The sequence below is a fragment of the Dipodomys ordii genome, unplaced genomic scaffold, assembly GCF_000151885.1.
Source record: "Dipodomys ordii isolate 6190 unplaced genomic scaffold, Dord_2.0 Scaffold18, whole genome shotgun sequence".
Lineage (NCBI taxonomy): Eukaryota > Metazoa > Chordata > Mammalia > Rodentia > Heteromyidae > Dipodomys > Dipodomys ordii.
In genome coordinates, this window is record NW_012267234.1 from 18,032,651 (window position 1) to 18,045,724 (window position 13,074).

Genomic DNA, 13,074 nt, shown 5'->3' on the forward strand with positions numbered 1-13,074 from the left:
GGCTGGGAAGGTGGCTCAGTGGTAGAGCGCTTGCCTTGTGTGCATGAGGCCCTGGGTTCGGTTCCTCAGCACCACATAAGCAAAAAGAAAAAAGCCAGAAGTGATGCTGTGGCTCAAGTGATAGAGCGCTAGCCTTGAGCTGAAGAGCTGAGGGACAGCGCCCAGGCCCAGAGTTCAGGCCCCACGACCGGGGACACACAGAGAGAGAGAGAGAGAGAGAGAGAGAGAAAACTTGTCCCTGCTTCTCATCCCTCATCCCCTCCATGGTCAGAATCCAAACAATGCAGGAGGGGGTTAGGAGGGGGGAGGGGTAGAAGGGGGGTGTAGAGGTGTGGCTCAGTTCATAGAGCACTAGCCAATGAGCCAAAGCACCAGATACTGAGCTCAAGTCCTGGTTTCAGACTAAAAAAAAAAAAAAAAAAGGAAAGGAAAGCAATGCCAGGAGACCCTGTGCAGCTTGGGTTTCTCTCGGGCCCTAGCTCCCTCTGCAGGCCTCCAGCCCTGGGGAGCTCCACTTGGAGTCCAACATTGGCCACCATCTGGGCTTCCCTGGTTCCGGATGGGCTAAGAGTATCACGTGCTGACAGGATTGAGCAGAGAAAAAAAAAAAAAAAAACAGCAAGCTGGGCACTGGTGGCACACACCTGTCATCCTGGCTACTCAGGAGGCTGAGATCTGAGGATCGCAGTTCAAAGCCAGCCCGGGCAGAAAAGTCTATGAGTTAGCTATCTCCATGTAATCACCAGAAACCCAGAAGTGGAGCTGTAGCTCAAAGTGGTAGAGCACTAGGCTTGAGCAAAGAAGCTCAGGGACAGCACCTAGTCCTTGAATTCAAACCCCCACAATGAAGGAGGAGGAGATAAGCGTCTCATGGAGTTTGCTGCCTGGGCTGGCTTTGAAACACAGTCCTCAGATCTCAGCCTCCTGAGTAGCTGGGATTACAGGTGTGAGTCACCAGCACCAAGCAATCATTATATTTTGCATTACAACATGGGATTTTGAATGTGACATTCCCTCTCCCCAAAATCAGGGTGTAGAGAAGGTTTCCTCAGGAGATTTTTTGCCTCCTGCCATTTTTTTCCACTACCCAAGGAACCAAGCTCATTTTGCTGACTTCAGAGAAAGACATCACCAGCTGGCCTGAGAATAACACATGGGAAATTGAAGACAGAAGTATAATTAAGTCCACGAAAGGCCAATTCTTCTGGCCATATTTCAAATGCTGGTAATGTCTTCCCATCCATTCTCCCAAATGACTTCACTTCATAATGTATTCAGGGTGGGGAAAAAATACACATAATGGATTCTTCTGAGATATTCAATTAGTTCGATAAAAAGAGAAAAATAATTTTTCAGTGACGAAATTCAGCCAGATGACTAGAGCTGACAGTGAAAAACCCAACTTCAAAGCATTATGCAGTTGCTGAGTTCTTGCTCTAACAGACCTTGGTGCTATGGCGCTGGTAGAAACAGCCATCCTGGGGTCAGAGGCATTGCTCAGTCTGTAGAGCACTGGCCAATGCACAGAAGCAGCAGGTACTGAGTTCGAGGCCCACCTTAAAAAAACAAAAGGAAAAGAAACAGCCATCCATCTGATCCACTCTTGCATCCACGTGCATTTCTATTTTCCGTAGGTATTTACTTGAATGTTTACCTTGAAACCTTCTTTAGGTGTTAATAAATATACTAAGTTTCCTCCAGGCTACTCTCACTACTCGGGGAAGGGCTCCCTGCCTTCCCTTACACCCATTTCTACCCTCCGACGGAAACTTCTTCCCCAGAAAGACAAGGAGACCATTCTCCCTGCAAAGCTGCATGGCTTCCCCTGCTCACACGTCTCCTCTTCCAACTCATCTCCCCTGAGTCTTCTTCACAGCCCCCTTGAAGCTTTGGGGGTCTCCCAGGGCTCTGCCCTCTCACCTGGGGTACATGTTTCCAAAGCAGCTCTGCGTTGGTGACCCCAGACCAAGTGTGGGTGTCCCAGGTGGGTAACGATCTAACACTGCAGTGATCGTGAAAAGCGACGTGTGTGGGGGTGGCTGGGGTGTTGGGATGTGCTCACTCGCTGAGAACGTCGACCCAACATGGTACAGCACTGTCATTTGACCGGCCCATCAAATCCTTATCAGGATAAGTCAAAAGACATGTTTGCATCCATGACCTGCAAACCCGGCTCTAACATTTCTAAGTTAAAGCTGGGCCTGGCTTCGGCACTCGAGAGGCTGAGACTGGTGGATTGTGAACTTGAGGCCATCCTGGGCTACCTAACAAGACCCTGTCTCCAACAAACCAAAACAAAAGCCTTATAAGCCAATGAACCCCATACGAAAATGCAAACTGTTCAAACGGGTGCTGCTAGCCCATGCCTGTAATCCCAGCTACTCAGGAGGCTGAGATTGAAGCCAGGCAGGGCAGGAAAGTCCCTAAGACACTCATCACCAATAAACCACCAAAAATGAGTGGGAAATGGAGCTGTGGTTCAAGTGGTTAGACTTGAGCCAGAAAGCTCAGGGACAGCACGTAGTCCTTGAGTTCAAGCCCCAGGACTGGCACCAAAATAAAGCCATCTACCACCGTTGGTCCTGTTTGAAAGTGTGAACGTGGCACCAGTGCTGGGTGAATACCCCGCCCCTTGCACCAGTACACAATAAAGTCTTTCCCATCCTGCAGGCAACCCACCGGCTACTGGCACGGGGACCTTGCTGATCACCCTGGAGGACGTGAATGACAACGCCCCGGTCATCTACCCCACCGTGGCGGAAGTCTGCGACGACGCCAAAAACCTCAGCGTGGTCATCCTGGGGGCATCAGACAGGGATCTTCACCCAAACACAGATCCCTTCAAGTTCGAAATCCAGAAGCAAAGCGTCCCCGACAAGGTCTGGAAGATCTCCAAGATCAACAGTGAGTCTGCCCTTAGACCTCCTGCCGGTGCTGCCTTTCCCCTGCTGCAGACGTGCTGCAGGGCTCGCCTCTCTCTCTTTGGAGAGGGAGTTGGAGGTTGAGACGGGCTCCTGCTGCCCCCCACTCCCCATCCTCCTGCCTTAGCTTCCCAAGCGCTGGGATTACAGGTATGCATTACTGTGCCAAGCTTTGAATATCTTTCCTTCCCCCCCTCTGTGGTACTGAGGTCTAATGTCAGGGCCTCATGCTTGCTAGGCAGGTACTCTACCACTGAGCCATACCTCCAGCCTTTTTTTGTTTGTTTTGTTGGTCGTGGGGCTTGACCTCTGGGCCTGGGCGCTGTCCCTGAGCTCTTCAGCTCAAGGTGAGCGCTCTACCACTTGAGCCACAGCGCCACTTCTGGTGTTCTGAGTGGTTTTATTAGAGATAAGAGTCTCATGGACTTTTCCTGCCCAGGCTGGCTTTGAACCACGGTCCTCAGATCTCAGCCTCCTGAGCAGCTAGGAGGACAGGCGTGAGCCACCAGCGCCCGGCTTGTGCTAGAATGTTTTAAGATAGGTTCCCCCTTCCTGCCCGGGTGCTGGCCTGGACCACGGTGTGCCTCTGATCGTCTTCCTGTCTGAGCTAGGACAACAGCTGTGCACCTCCACACCAGCCTCTTCTGTGGAGAGGGAGTCTCACCGACTCTTCTGCCTAGGATGGCCTGGAAACGCCACCTTCTTGATCTCAGCCCCCCCAGAGCTGGGATGGCAGCCACCGAAGCCAGCTTCCCCGTGGAGAGGGAGTCCCGGAACCTCCTCTGCTCAGGCTGGCCTCAAACAGTGATCGCCCAGCCTCAGCCTCCCAAGTAGCTAGCGCCATCTGCCCGGCCTGACAAACACTGCCACGCCTGAGGACCACTTTCTTACTAGTACAGATCTGTAGGTTTTCCTCTTCTTCCTCCATCATAGAGTGCCTGGTCCACCTTGCACTGAGCATGCCACCCCACACACCTGCCCCTGTGTGCTGGGGCCTCTACACCCTCCTGGCTCATCTGTGGTCTCCATCCAGTCACAGGACGGCTCTTTGTTCTTCTTCTTCCCTCTTGCGTCCAGTTAAACCCCACGGATTCTTTGTAACTGCCATGCACAGAATATTCACCCACACCGAATAGTGAACGACCACTCCAGTCTTTAACCGTCAAGAGCTAAACGCTCTCTGTGGCTCCCCTCCGCCACGGCGTGTCTTGGCTCTGCGGTCTCCTCTCCCAGAGACAGGAGAGCCATTTCCATTAACCCCCCACCTGCACGCTGGCCAGCGCCTCCATGCTCTGCCTGCCTTCAGAAGACTAAAGCCAGCGGCCTAAGACACTGTGCAAAGGCTCCAGCCTCTAATCTCCCATTTTGCGCCTGGCCCGAGTCTTGATGGTGACCTTAATCTTCATCATTGGCTGTGATAGTCTTCTAGAAAAGGAAAAAACAATCCACCTCACCTCAGCACTTTAGACATGCGCCCTGCCCCGGTGATGCGCTGGTCGGTCCCCTGCTCTCCGGATCCAGTGGTAGTTTTTGGGGGTTGGGGGGCAGAGGCGGCCCATTTTATTACATATAGAAAGACTGGTTGTGCAACTGTGCGTAGAATTTCCTCCTAAAAGCAAAGCCCTCCTACTTACTGTGTCCGCCCTACCTCATACCTTCTTTCACGAGTGCCCCTCTCTCGTTATTGATTCTATTTGCTTGTTTGTCTAGTTTATTGCTTCTTAAAGAATGAATTCTGTTACACCAACAGTTTTTAATTAAAACAGCCCTTCCCCTTGTTGCAGGGGATGGTGTTCTATTTGCTGGTTTGGACGATCATCATCTGGTCTTTCCGGATGGAATCCCCTCATCCAGGAGTCTGTCCTTGATGTTAAGGAGGCCGGGGAAATGTCCCTGGAGCTGGCCTGTCAGCCGGGTGACAGCGGTCACACCAGTTGCCTCCTGCTGGGGAGGACTGTTCTGTGGAGTTTATTTGCACGTTTATCACACTCCTGTTGTTCCTCTTGATTTCATTTGGTAGATGAATGCCTTCTACACTCAAAAGGTTTTCTCAATGTTTATTGAGAAATAATCCTGCCAGATGCCAGTGGCTCATACCTATCATTCTAACCAGACAGGAGGCTGAGATCTGAGGATTGTGGCTCAAGGCCAGCCTGGAAAGAAAGTCAATGAGACTCTTATCTCCAATTAACCACACACACAAAAAAGGCCAGAAATGGAGCTGTGGGTCAAGTGGCAGGCCCTCTGAGTTCAAGCCCAAGGACACACACACACACACACCACCATGGGAGTAGGAAGCAGAGAGGAGCTTGAAAAGCCGGTCTCTGTGTTGAGGATTCTCACCAAATAGCTATGGGTTAAGGACAGGCAGAAACCCAGAATGTGCAGCTATCTCTCTCCATGACAACAGCGGTTGTTATGAGCTTCTGAACACAGGGACTTTCACGTCAGCTTCTAGATGCTAAGGACATGGTGATGCATGCCAGTTGTCCCTGCACTGAAGAGGCTGAGATGGAGGATCTTAAGTTTGAGGCCCACATAACCTAATGGTAAGTTAGAGGCCTGATCAGGCTATATACCAGGAGATCCTGTATTAAAAAGAAAAGAAAAGAGGGCAGAGCACTGGTGGCTCACGCCTGTCAACCTAGCTACTCAGAAGGCTGAGATCTGAGAATCTCAGTTCAAAGCCAGCCCGGGCAGGAAAGTCTGAGACTCTTATTTCCAATAAACCACTGAGAAAACCTGAAGTGGCGCTGTGACTTAACTGGTAGAGTACTTCTTTGAGATGAAGAGCTGAGGGACAGTGCCCAGGCCCAGAGTTCAAGCCCCCCAATCGCCAAAAAAAAAAAAAAGATAGTCTTTGTGAAGATGGTTTGATGGGTGCATAGGTGAGAAGAGGAGGAGATCTTGGTGGTCACTAATCTTCAGATCTTCACAACAGTGACTCCCTGGAAGATCATCGTAACAGCACTGAGCTGTAGAAGTTACGATGAGAGAAAGCCGCCATCTTTCCAACGTCCCTAAAGCTGCTGCCAGCCCCAGGTGGCCATTTGAAACATGGCTCCTGCCACCAGGGGACCGCAGTTGCGTTCTCTTGATGTTCATGCTCTTAGAATCACCTATTAAAACACAGGGCCCGCGGTGGGCCAGAGAACTCTCTTCTCCTCTCTCACGAGGGTCTCCTTGCCTTCCAGATACACACGCCCTAGTGAGCCTTCTTCAGAACCTGAACAAAGCAAACTACAACTTGCCCATCATGGTGACAGATTCAGGGAAGCCCCCGCTGACGAACGTCACCGACCTCAGGGTACACGTGTGCTCCTGTAAGAACTCCAAAGTGGACTGCAACGCCGCAGGCACCCCGCGCCTCGGCCTCCCCTCCCTCCTACTCCTCCTGCTTCTCAGTGGAGCCGGTAAGTTGCTCTGCCTCCAGTGCTTGTGTGAGTATGAGAATGATCTTCACCCCACACATCCTCCCAAGAAAATGTATCCCAGAGGACCGCTCATCTTCAGTTTCTGTCTAGAGGATAGAAAATCTAACATGTAAACAGAAAACATCCAAATAATGTTCAAAGGCATGAGACCAGTGCCCTGCCAGCTAATCTGAGAAATTGTACAGGCTCTTTGCTCCTCTGCAAAGCAGGTGACAAGCAAAATGTCCCATCGATGCTGCTGAACTTGATCTAATAGAAATGTGCCCTGATGGGCTAACTGGTCTACCAGAGGGCCTGTTTCTCTTTACATGGTGCAGAATAATCTCTTTCAAGGTTACAGTAGATACTGCACCTCTGTAAGAATAGAAAAGTACATATTATGGCCAGATATGGTACCACATGTCTATAATCCCACATTCAAGAGAAGCAGAAATGGGGGGATCCCAGTCTGAGACTATCCCCTAGACCACACCCAGAAGATCCTAGCTGAAAAATAACCAGCAAAAACGGGGTGGGGAATGGGGTGGAGCACCTGCCCGGCCCACAAAAAACCCTGAGTTCAAACTTCAGTACAAAGAAAAGAACATGTTCATTTGCAGTACCATCTGAGTAGTGGTAATGACTGTGGTGACGTTATTGGCCTGTGTTCGCTCCGGGAAGGAGAGTTCATCGTGACATTTCCACGCAGGTACACAATGTATTCAGCCATCCCCCACGTCCCTTTCTCACCATCTTCTTAAAACAATTCAGCAGGCATGAAACAGTGTTTTAAACAAGTGAATTATTATGCTGAGTAATAGAAACATGAGCATAAAAGGAACTTGTCAGATATTTTGTATTTGTGGCATATTCAGTCAGTTTTAATCTTAGCAATTATTCACATTTGCTGCTAGCATCCAAATCCTTGGGAGCCATGGTGTTTACCTGTAGAGAAGTGGCTGGTTGGTATAATTGTGAATTAGGAGCCTGGGGACCTGACAGGAAGGAGAAGGGAGGAGAGGGGAGGGGGAAGAGGTGAAAGGAGGAGAGGAGGAGAGAGGAATGTTGTATCTGAGATGAATCCCTGGGTCAGCAGCAATCACATCTCAGTGTGGGCCAATCACAATGTATAAAGCTCCATGCAATGCAGGAAAACAGAATGTCACAAGGAGAAAGAAAAATAGGAAAAGGTAAATTTAATCCGAGTAAATTACATGGTCAGACACTGGTGGCTTGGCCCTATAATGTATTCTGATCGAATTCAGAAGGCTGAGACCTGAGGGTCACGGTTCAAAGCCAGCTCAGGCAGAAAAGTCCATGAGACTCTTCTCTCCAGTTAACCAGCAAAAAGCCAGAAATAGAGCTGTGGCTCAAGTGGTAGAACACCAACCTTGAGCAAAAAAGCTAAGCAAAAGCACCCACGCTCTACATTGAAGCTCCAGTACACACACACACACACACACACACACATGCACACAGAGAGAGAGAGAGAGAAAATAATAATAATAATGATGGGAAATAAAACTAATGAGAGTAATGAAAAACATAGATGCAATCACTGTCAATGTTGCTGTGTATTTACACGAGGGAGACGCACGGCGTTTGTCTCAGTGCCGTGCGGCGAAGCCAGCCATCCACCGCCTACTTACACTGCGCCTCCCCCGTGTGTCAGCCCTGTGCTGTGAAACGTATTGTGGGCAGAGACAGAGCCCAGGTAACAACAAGGCTAAAAGAAGGGGCTGTCTTCTGTCTACAGATGGCCCTGACTCGTGGCACCCAGCCTCAGTCCCTTAGGGAGATGTGTCTTTAGCTGGCCCTTGAGGTACTCCTATGTGCCCCACGCTGCAAGCTAAGAGCTTCCCAGAAACAACACAGATTACCTCCTGTCATCCTCCCAGCTGCCCTTGGACCAGACGTCATCTACATTATAGCCTAAATTGATTGGAGACTCTAATTTAAAAACAAAGGGCTGCATTCTAGTTTAATGGGTTTTAGTCAACCCCCAACGTTTTGTTTTCTTTCATTTTAGCCAACTGGCTCCCTGAGGAACAATTGGAAATGTCTAGAAATGTTTTGTTGTTGTTGTTGCTAACACACTGAGAGGATGTGATTAGTGACACCTAGTGGACAGAGACGAGGAGGAGGCCGGGCCAAACATCCTCCACTTCCCTTTGCGGGGGGGGGGGGGGGGCACCGCAGATGTGGCCGGCCCCCTGCACACAGCAGAGGCATCGCTCCAGCCTGGCCAGGCCACGGGCTTGGGATGACAGGAGTCTTTCCCCAACACTCAAGATCAGCTGAAAACATGACCTTCCTCACACGTGCTCCTCATCTCACCACCATCCTGCAACCAGGCTACAAATGAGAGTCCATCTCGGTGGTGAGGGAAGTCCACGTGGGAGGCTCTGGGCAGGGGTGGGGTCTGGAGCTGAATCCGGAGGGCGGCAGGCCCAGGCAGGCCCTGAGCTCGCACAGCCCTGGCAGACGGGTCAGCTCCCTCTGTCCCCTGCTCCGTGAGAGTCGGGCTCTTTGGCCAGGGCCACTGTAGACATTGGCTTGGTGAAATGTGGCCCTGGATGGAAGAGCGTTGAGAAGTGCTTGCCAAGATAAAGCAGCAGGACGAGCTTCATCTGAAACTGGATCTGCGCACCCTAAGACGCCGCTCTTCCTGGCTAACAAAGCAGTGGGGCGGAGGGCCCCGCCCGTCTCTGAGCCCACCCTCACGGGGGCCTCAAGGGGGCGCCGTGAGCCGGAGCTGTGAACTTTTCCACGTGAATGGCCTGGCCACCACTCCGCCAACTGTCTGATTTCTTCCAGAAGCACAGTGCCACCCACCTGCAGTGGCTGAGTAATGGCTGCAGGTCCTAATCCCTGGAACCCCTGAAATGTTCACCCTCAAACTAGCCTTTGCAGAGGTGATGGAGATGGGGAAGGGGGGTGCCCTGGGTTAGCCAGTGAGACCGACTCCCTCATCAAGGCCTGGTGCGAGGACAGAGGGTGTGATGGTAGACACAGAGGAAAGCAGAGGTGGGGAGAGAAGACACCACCCACCCTCTGGCTGGCTTTGAAGATAAGGAAGAATTAACCTATGGCTCGGGTGGTAGAGGGCCAGCTGTAAACAGAAAAGCCAGGTAAGGGACAGAGCCTGTGTTCAAGCTCCAGTGATGCATTTAAAAAAAAACACGGAAGAAGGACGCGTGAGCCAAGCCACGTGGGCAACCTCTGGAAGACGGGAAAGGCAGGAGAACACAGCCCTGTCAGCGCCTCACTGGAGACGTACGACTTCTAGCACTGTAAAAGAAAATGCTTGTGTGGTTCTAGGCCACTGCGTGTGTAATGTAAAAAAAATACAGACTTAATCTGCCATATCTGAAGAACCACCAATGCGTCTCTCGCACTGTAACCAAAGAAGTAGAGACAGATGGATAGAGAGAGAGAGAGAGAGTCAACAGATTACATGTGTGACAGATAGATCCACAGATGATAGATAGATAGATAATAGAAAGAATAGATGATAAAGACGTGTGTATATGACAATCATTGGTCCCTATGCTACATAGTCAGCTTGTTCATAATTTAGCGTATCATCATTTAGCTAATGCACATGACATAAGCAACACTAATAGCTGCTGTTCATCTCAAAGGAGACGTTTGGCATCATTACCAATTTCAGAGGAATCTGGTTTTTGGCTCGTTTGTTTGTCTGGTGCTGAGAACTGAACATAGTCTTCTACCACAAAGTTCTCCCCCAGCCCCAAGTCCAGCTCCTGAAGAGACAAAGCAGTGGGGTCACTGTACCTTCAAATGTCACACTATCGTGGGTGACACACACCAGGGCATGTGGTGTGTGTTACAGCCTGTGCGCCGTTCCTCTGCTGCTTATGGAAATGTTTTGAATTGAGTTGTTACATTCCCAGTCTAACTCTGAGCCTTCTCCATTCAGATCTGTGAGAACGCCTGACATCCGAAGCTTGACTCCCAAGTTTCCATAGCAACAGGAAAAAGAAAGCAAGGATAAAAGTCTATCCAAATCTGAAGATTGCCGTTTACAGCTATTGAACTTCACAACTAGGCCTCAATCCCTCCGCATTTTCATTTCCTTTATAATTTCCTTTAGTCCGGACTTCCTCACGGTTTTTACAGCACCTTCCTTCCTCCTGTAACCCTCTGCACTCCCCCCTGAATGTTTAAGGATCATGACTGAGAACTTGACCTTCTGGGAGCAGGAACAATGACTACTTTTCTCTCGCGTGCTGCCGTGTTGCTAGCCAGTGCTCCATTCACGCAGCTGTGTCTGTGGGTTCGTATTTGTATATGTATGAGTATCTGTATGTGTATATACACGGTATTTATAGAGAGACACTATTCAGGAGGAGCCTAGATTTGAAAGGTCAGACGGAGGGGTCAGGCGCGAGGTCAGCTAGCCCCCTCCGGCCCCTCACTTAAACACACCACCCCAGGACAGGCCACAGAGTGCTCGCTTTCGCACTGAACAACCAGCCAGGCGGGTCCACAGACAGGGAGGGCAGAGAAGGAAGTCCTTTCTCTTTCGTGTGAGGACCGCCACCAGTTCCCACTGCCACCAAATGCCGTGACCCTGGCCCCCGGGGACGAGGTGCAGAGCAAGGAATCCTGCCGTCAGTGCCAAGAAAAGGGCTGAAATCTACCATGGCATCCCGGCCCCGTTGTCGCCAGCACTTCCGGCGGCGTGGATGGCGCTGTAGGTCTCTCGCTCCTCGGTGCACGTGTGATGACACGCATCGCCGCGTCCCACATGCACACGAAGAGGCAGCAGGTACCATCTTGTATACGCATACACACCCACATGTATAGACATTGTACACACCCACACCGTTGGTTTCATATATACAGGCATAAAATAGAATAAATACAGGTAGTTTTAAAAGTACCCTTTTGTGTGACTCGACCACCGTCGTTCGCAAACCTGAAAATAAATGATGTTCATTCTGTATTCAAAGTAATTGGCTCTTATTCTGTGAGCACGTAATGGAATCAGGAAAGTGGGTGCTTGCACGCAGACTCTCTTCTCCTTGATGAATTGTAAATGAACCGTCCAAGCTCACACCACATTTTTCTATTGAATCAAACTAGTGACAGCCTGTGGCTTCTTAATAGAGCTTGCCACAACCTAGGGTAAGGTGAGTGTCTTAGCATATTTTAATGCAGCTGCTTACTAAAGTTTTAACCACACACACACATGCGCGCACACGTGCACACACACACACACATGCTTCCTTATGCAATCTATGTTTGCCCTGTGCTTTTCAGTTCTCCTTCCATAGCAAATAGAAGTCACATGTTGTCTTTGTTGTAGTGAAATTATGCAGCTAGAGTTCCACATATTGTATTTGTTTCGATAGTAAATCTTTTTGGAAAATATAGAATGCAGAGATTTGTTTTTTTCCATTAAAATAAATGGGTATTGGTGGTTAAAACTGCTGGACAGTTGCTTTTCTCTGGTTTCTATGTTGCGTCGGATATGGCCGATGCTGGGTCTTTGAAGTTCACAGTTTTGACTCCTCTGGGTCCCCAGCTCAGCTCTGTGGGCGAATGAGTCTGTCTTTACGGATCTATGCAGGACAGTGCCGGCTCACGCCTGATTACAGATGTGGTTACCTCAGCCGTCCTAATGACTGTGAAGCTGACGGAGACCCAGACCACGAGGACCAGCCTCAGTTTGGCTTCATCAGGAGATGCATGGCGCACAACTGGTTCTAGGACGTTTAAGAAGTCCTCATGTGTGTACCCCATGTGCCCCTCTCTCCTATGGACTGAGGAGCAGCTTCGGATGCCAGGTGGAGGGACCATCACCTCCTCTTCCACGTGGACTGGAGCACCCCCAGGAAGAAACACAGGCACTGAACGCCTGCTTGCCAAACGATACAGGCAAGCGCCCTCCCCACCTTCTCTCCAGGCAGCAGCCATCACAGCCTACAAGTCATACACCTGCACAGCTGACAACACAGAATGAGCCCGGCTCGTGACGCCACACACCTGCGTCCTAGTTACTTGGGGGACAGAGGCAGGAGGATCAAGGTTGGAGGCCAGACCCTATCTGAAAACAAACGACTGGGAGGAGGGGTGGCTAGCAAGTACAAGGCCCCGAGTTCAATCTCAGGTACTAGTGCACGCACACACGTGCGCACACACACACACTGAAGCTTTTATTTCCACTGAGTGAACTGTCCGCTTCACTTCTTGTTAATATATCAGCCTCCTCAGCTGATCAAACACTACATTTTCCCATTTACTATGACAAATCCATTATTTGGGAAATGTGGTTTCATAAGAGCATGTTTTCTAATTTGGATAAACGTGGCCCTCAGTGTGGACAGTTCTCTGTAAACGGAGAGCACCACAGCAAGGTGAACCCAGGCAACTGGTATGGTAGGCACCAAAGACAACTTTGCCCAGACAAAGACATTGCTAGAAATTCTGATAGTTCACCCCAGATTTTCACAATGTCATTTTAAACAGGCCAATGGAACAATCAGCTGCAAGCCAACCTTCCAAGTAGATTGGACTGCGGGTAAGTCCAAATAAATACATCCAGTCTACCTTGAGGTAGAGCACAACAGACTGTTAGCTGGTCTGTCTGATGCTGGTCCACACTGTACCTATGATCATTGCTATTAGAAGATTCTGAGGGATGTACCGTTCATGATGATAATGGTTTGCACTTGCTGCTTGCTTACTGGATGCCCTCAACATAGAAAAGC

The 13,074-nt window shown here is 50.0% G+C and overlaps 1 protein-coding gene across 1 annotated transcript in view; it reads left to right on the top strand.

Annotated features, from left to right (window-relative positions):
* Cdh13 (cadherin 13) overlaps positions 1-11,775 on the top strand; it is a 739,646-nt gene extending 727,871 nt beyond the window's left edge. The window contains exons 13-14 of the mRNA XM_013013008.1: positions 6,116-6,334; positions 10,278-11,775. Of these exons, the coding sequence (XP_012868462.1) occupies positions 6,116-6,334; positions 10,278-10,285 (227 nt within the window). The 3' untranslated portion in view covers positions 10,286-11,775. The remainder of the gene's footprint in view (positions 1-6,115; positions 6,335-10,277) is intronic.
* The last annotated feature ends 1,299 nt before the right edge of the window (positions 11,776-13,074 follow it).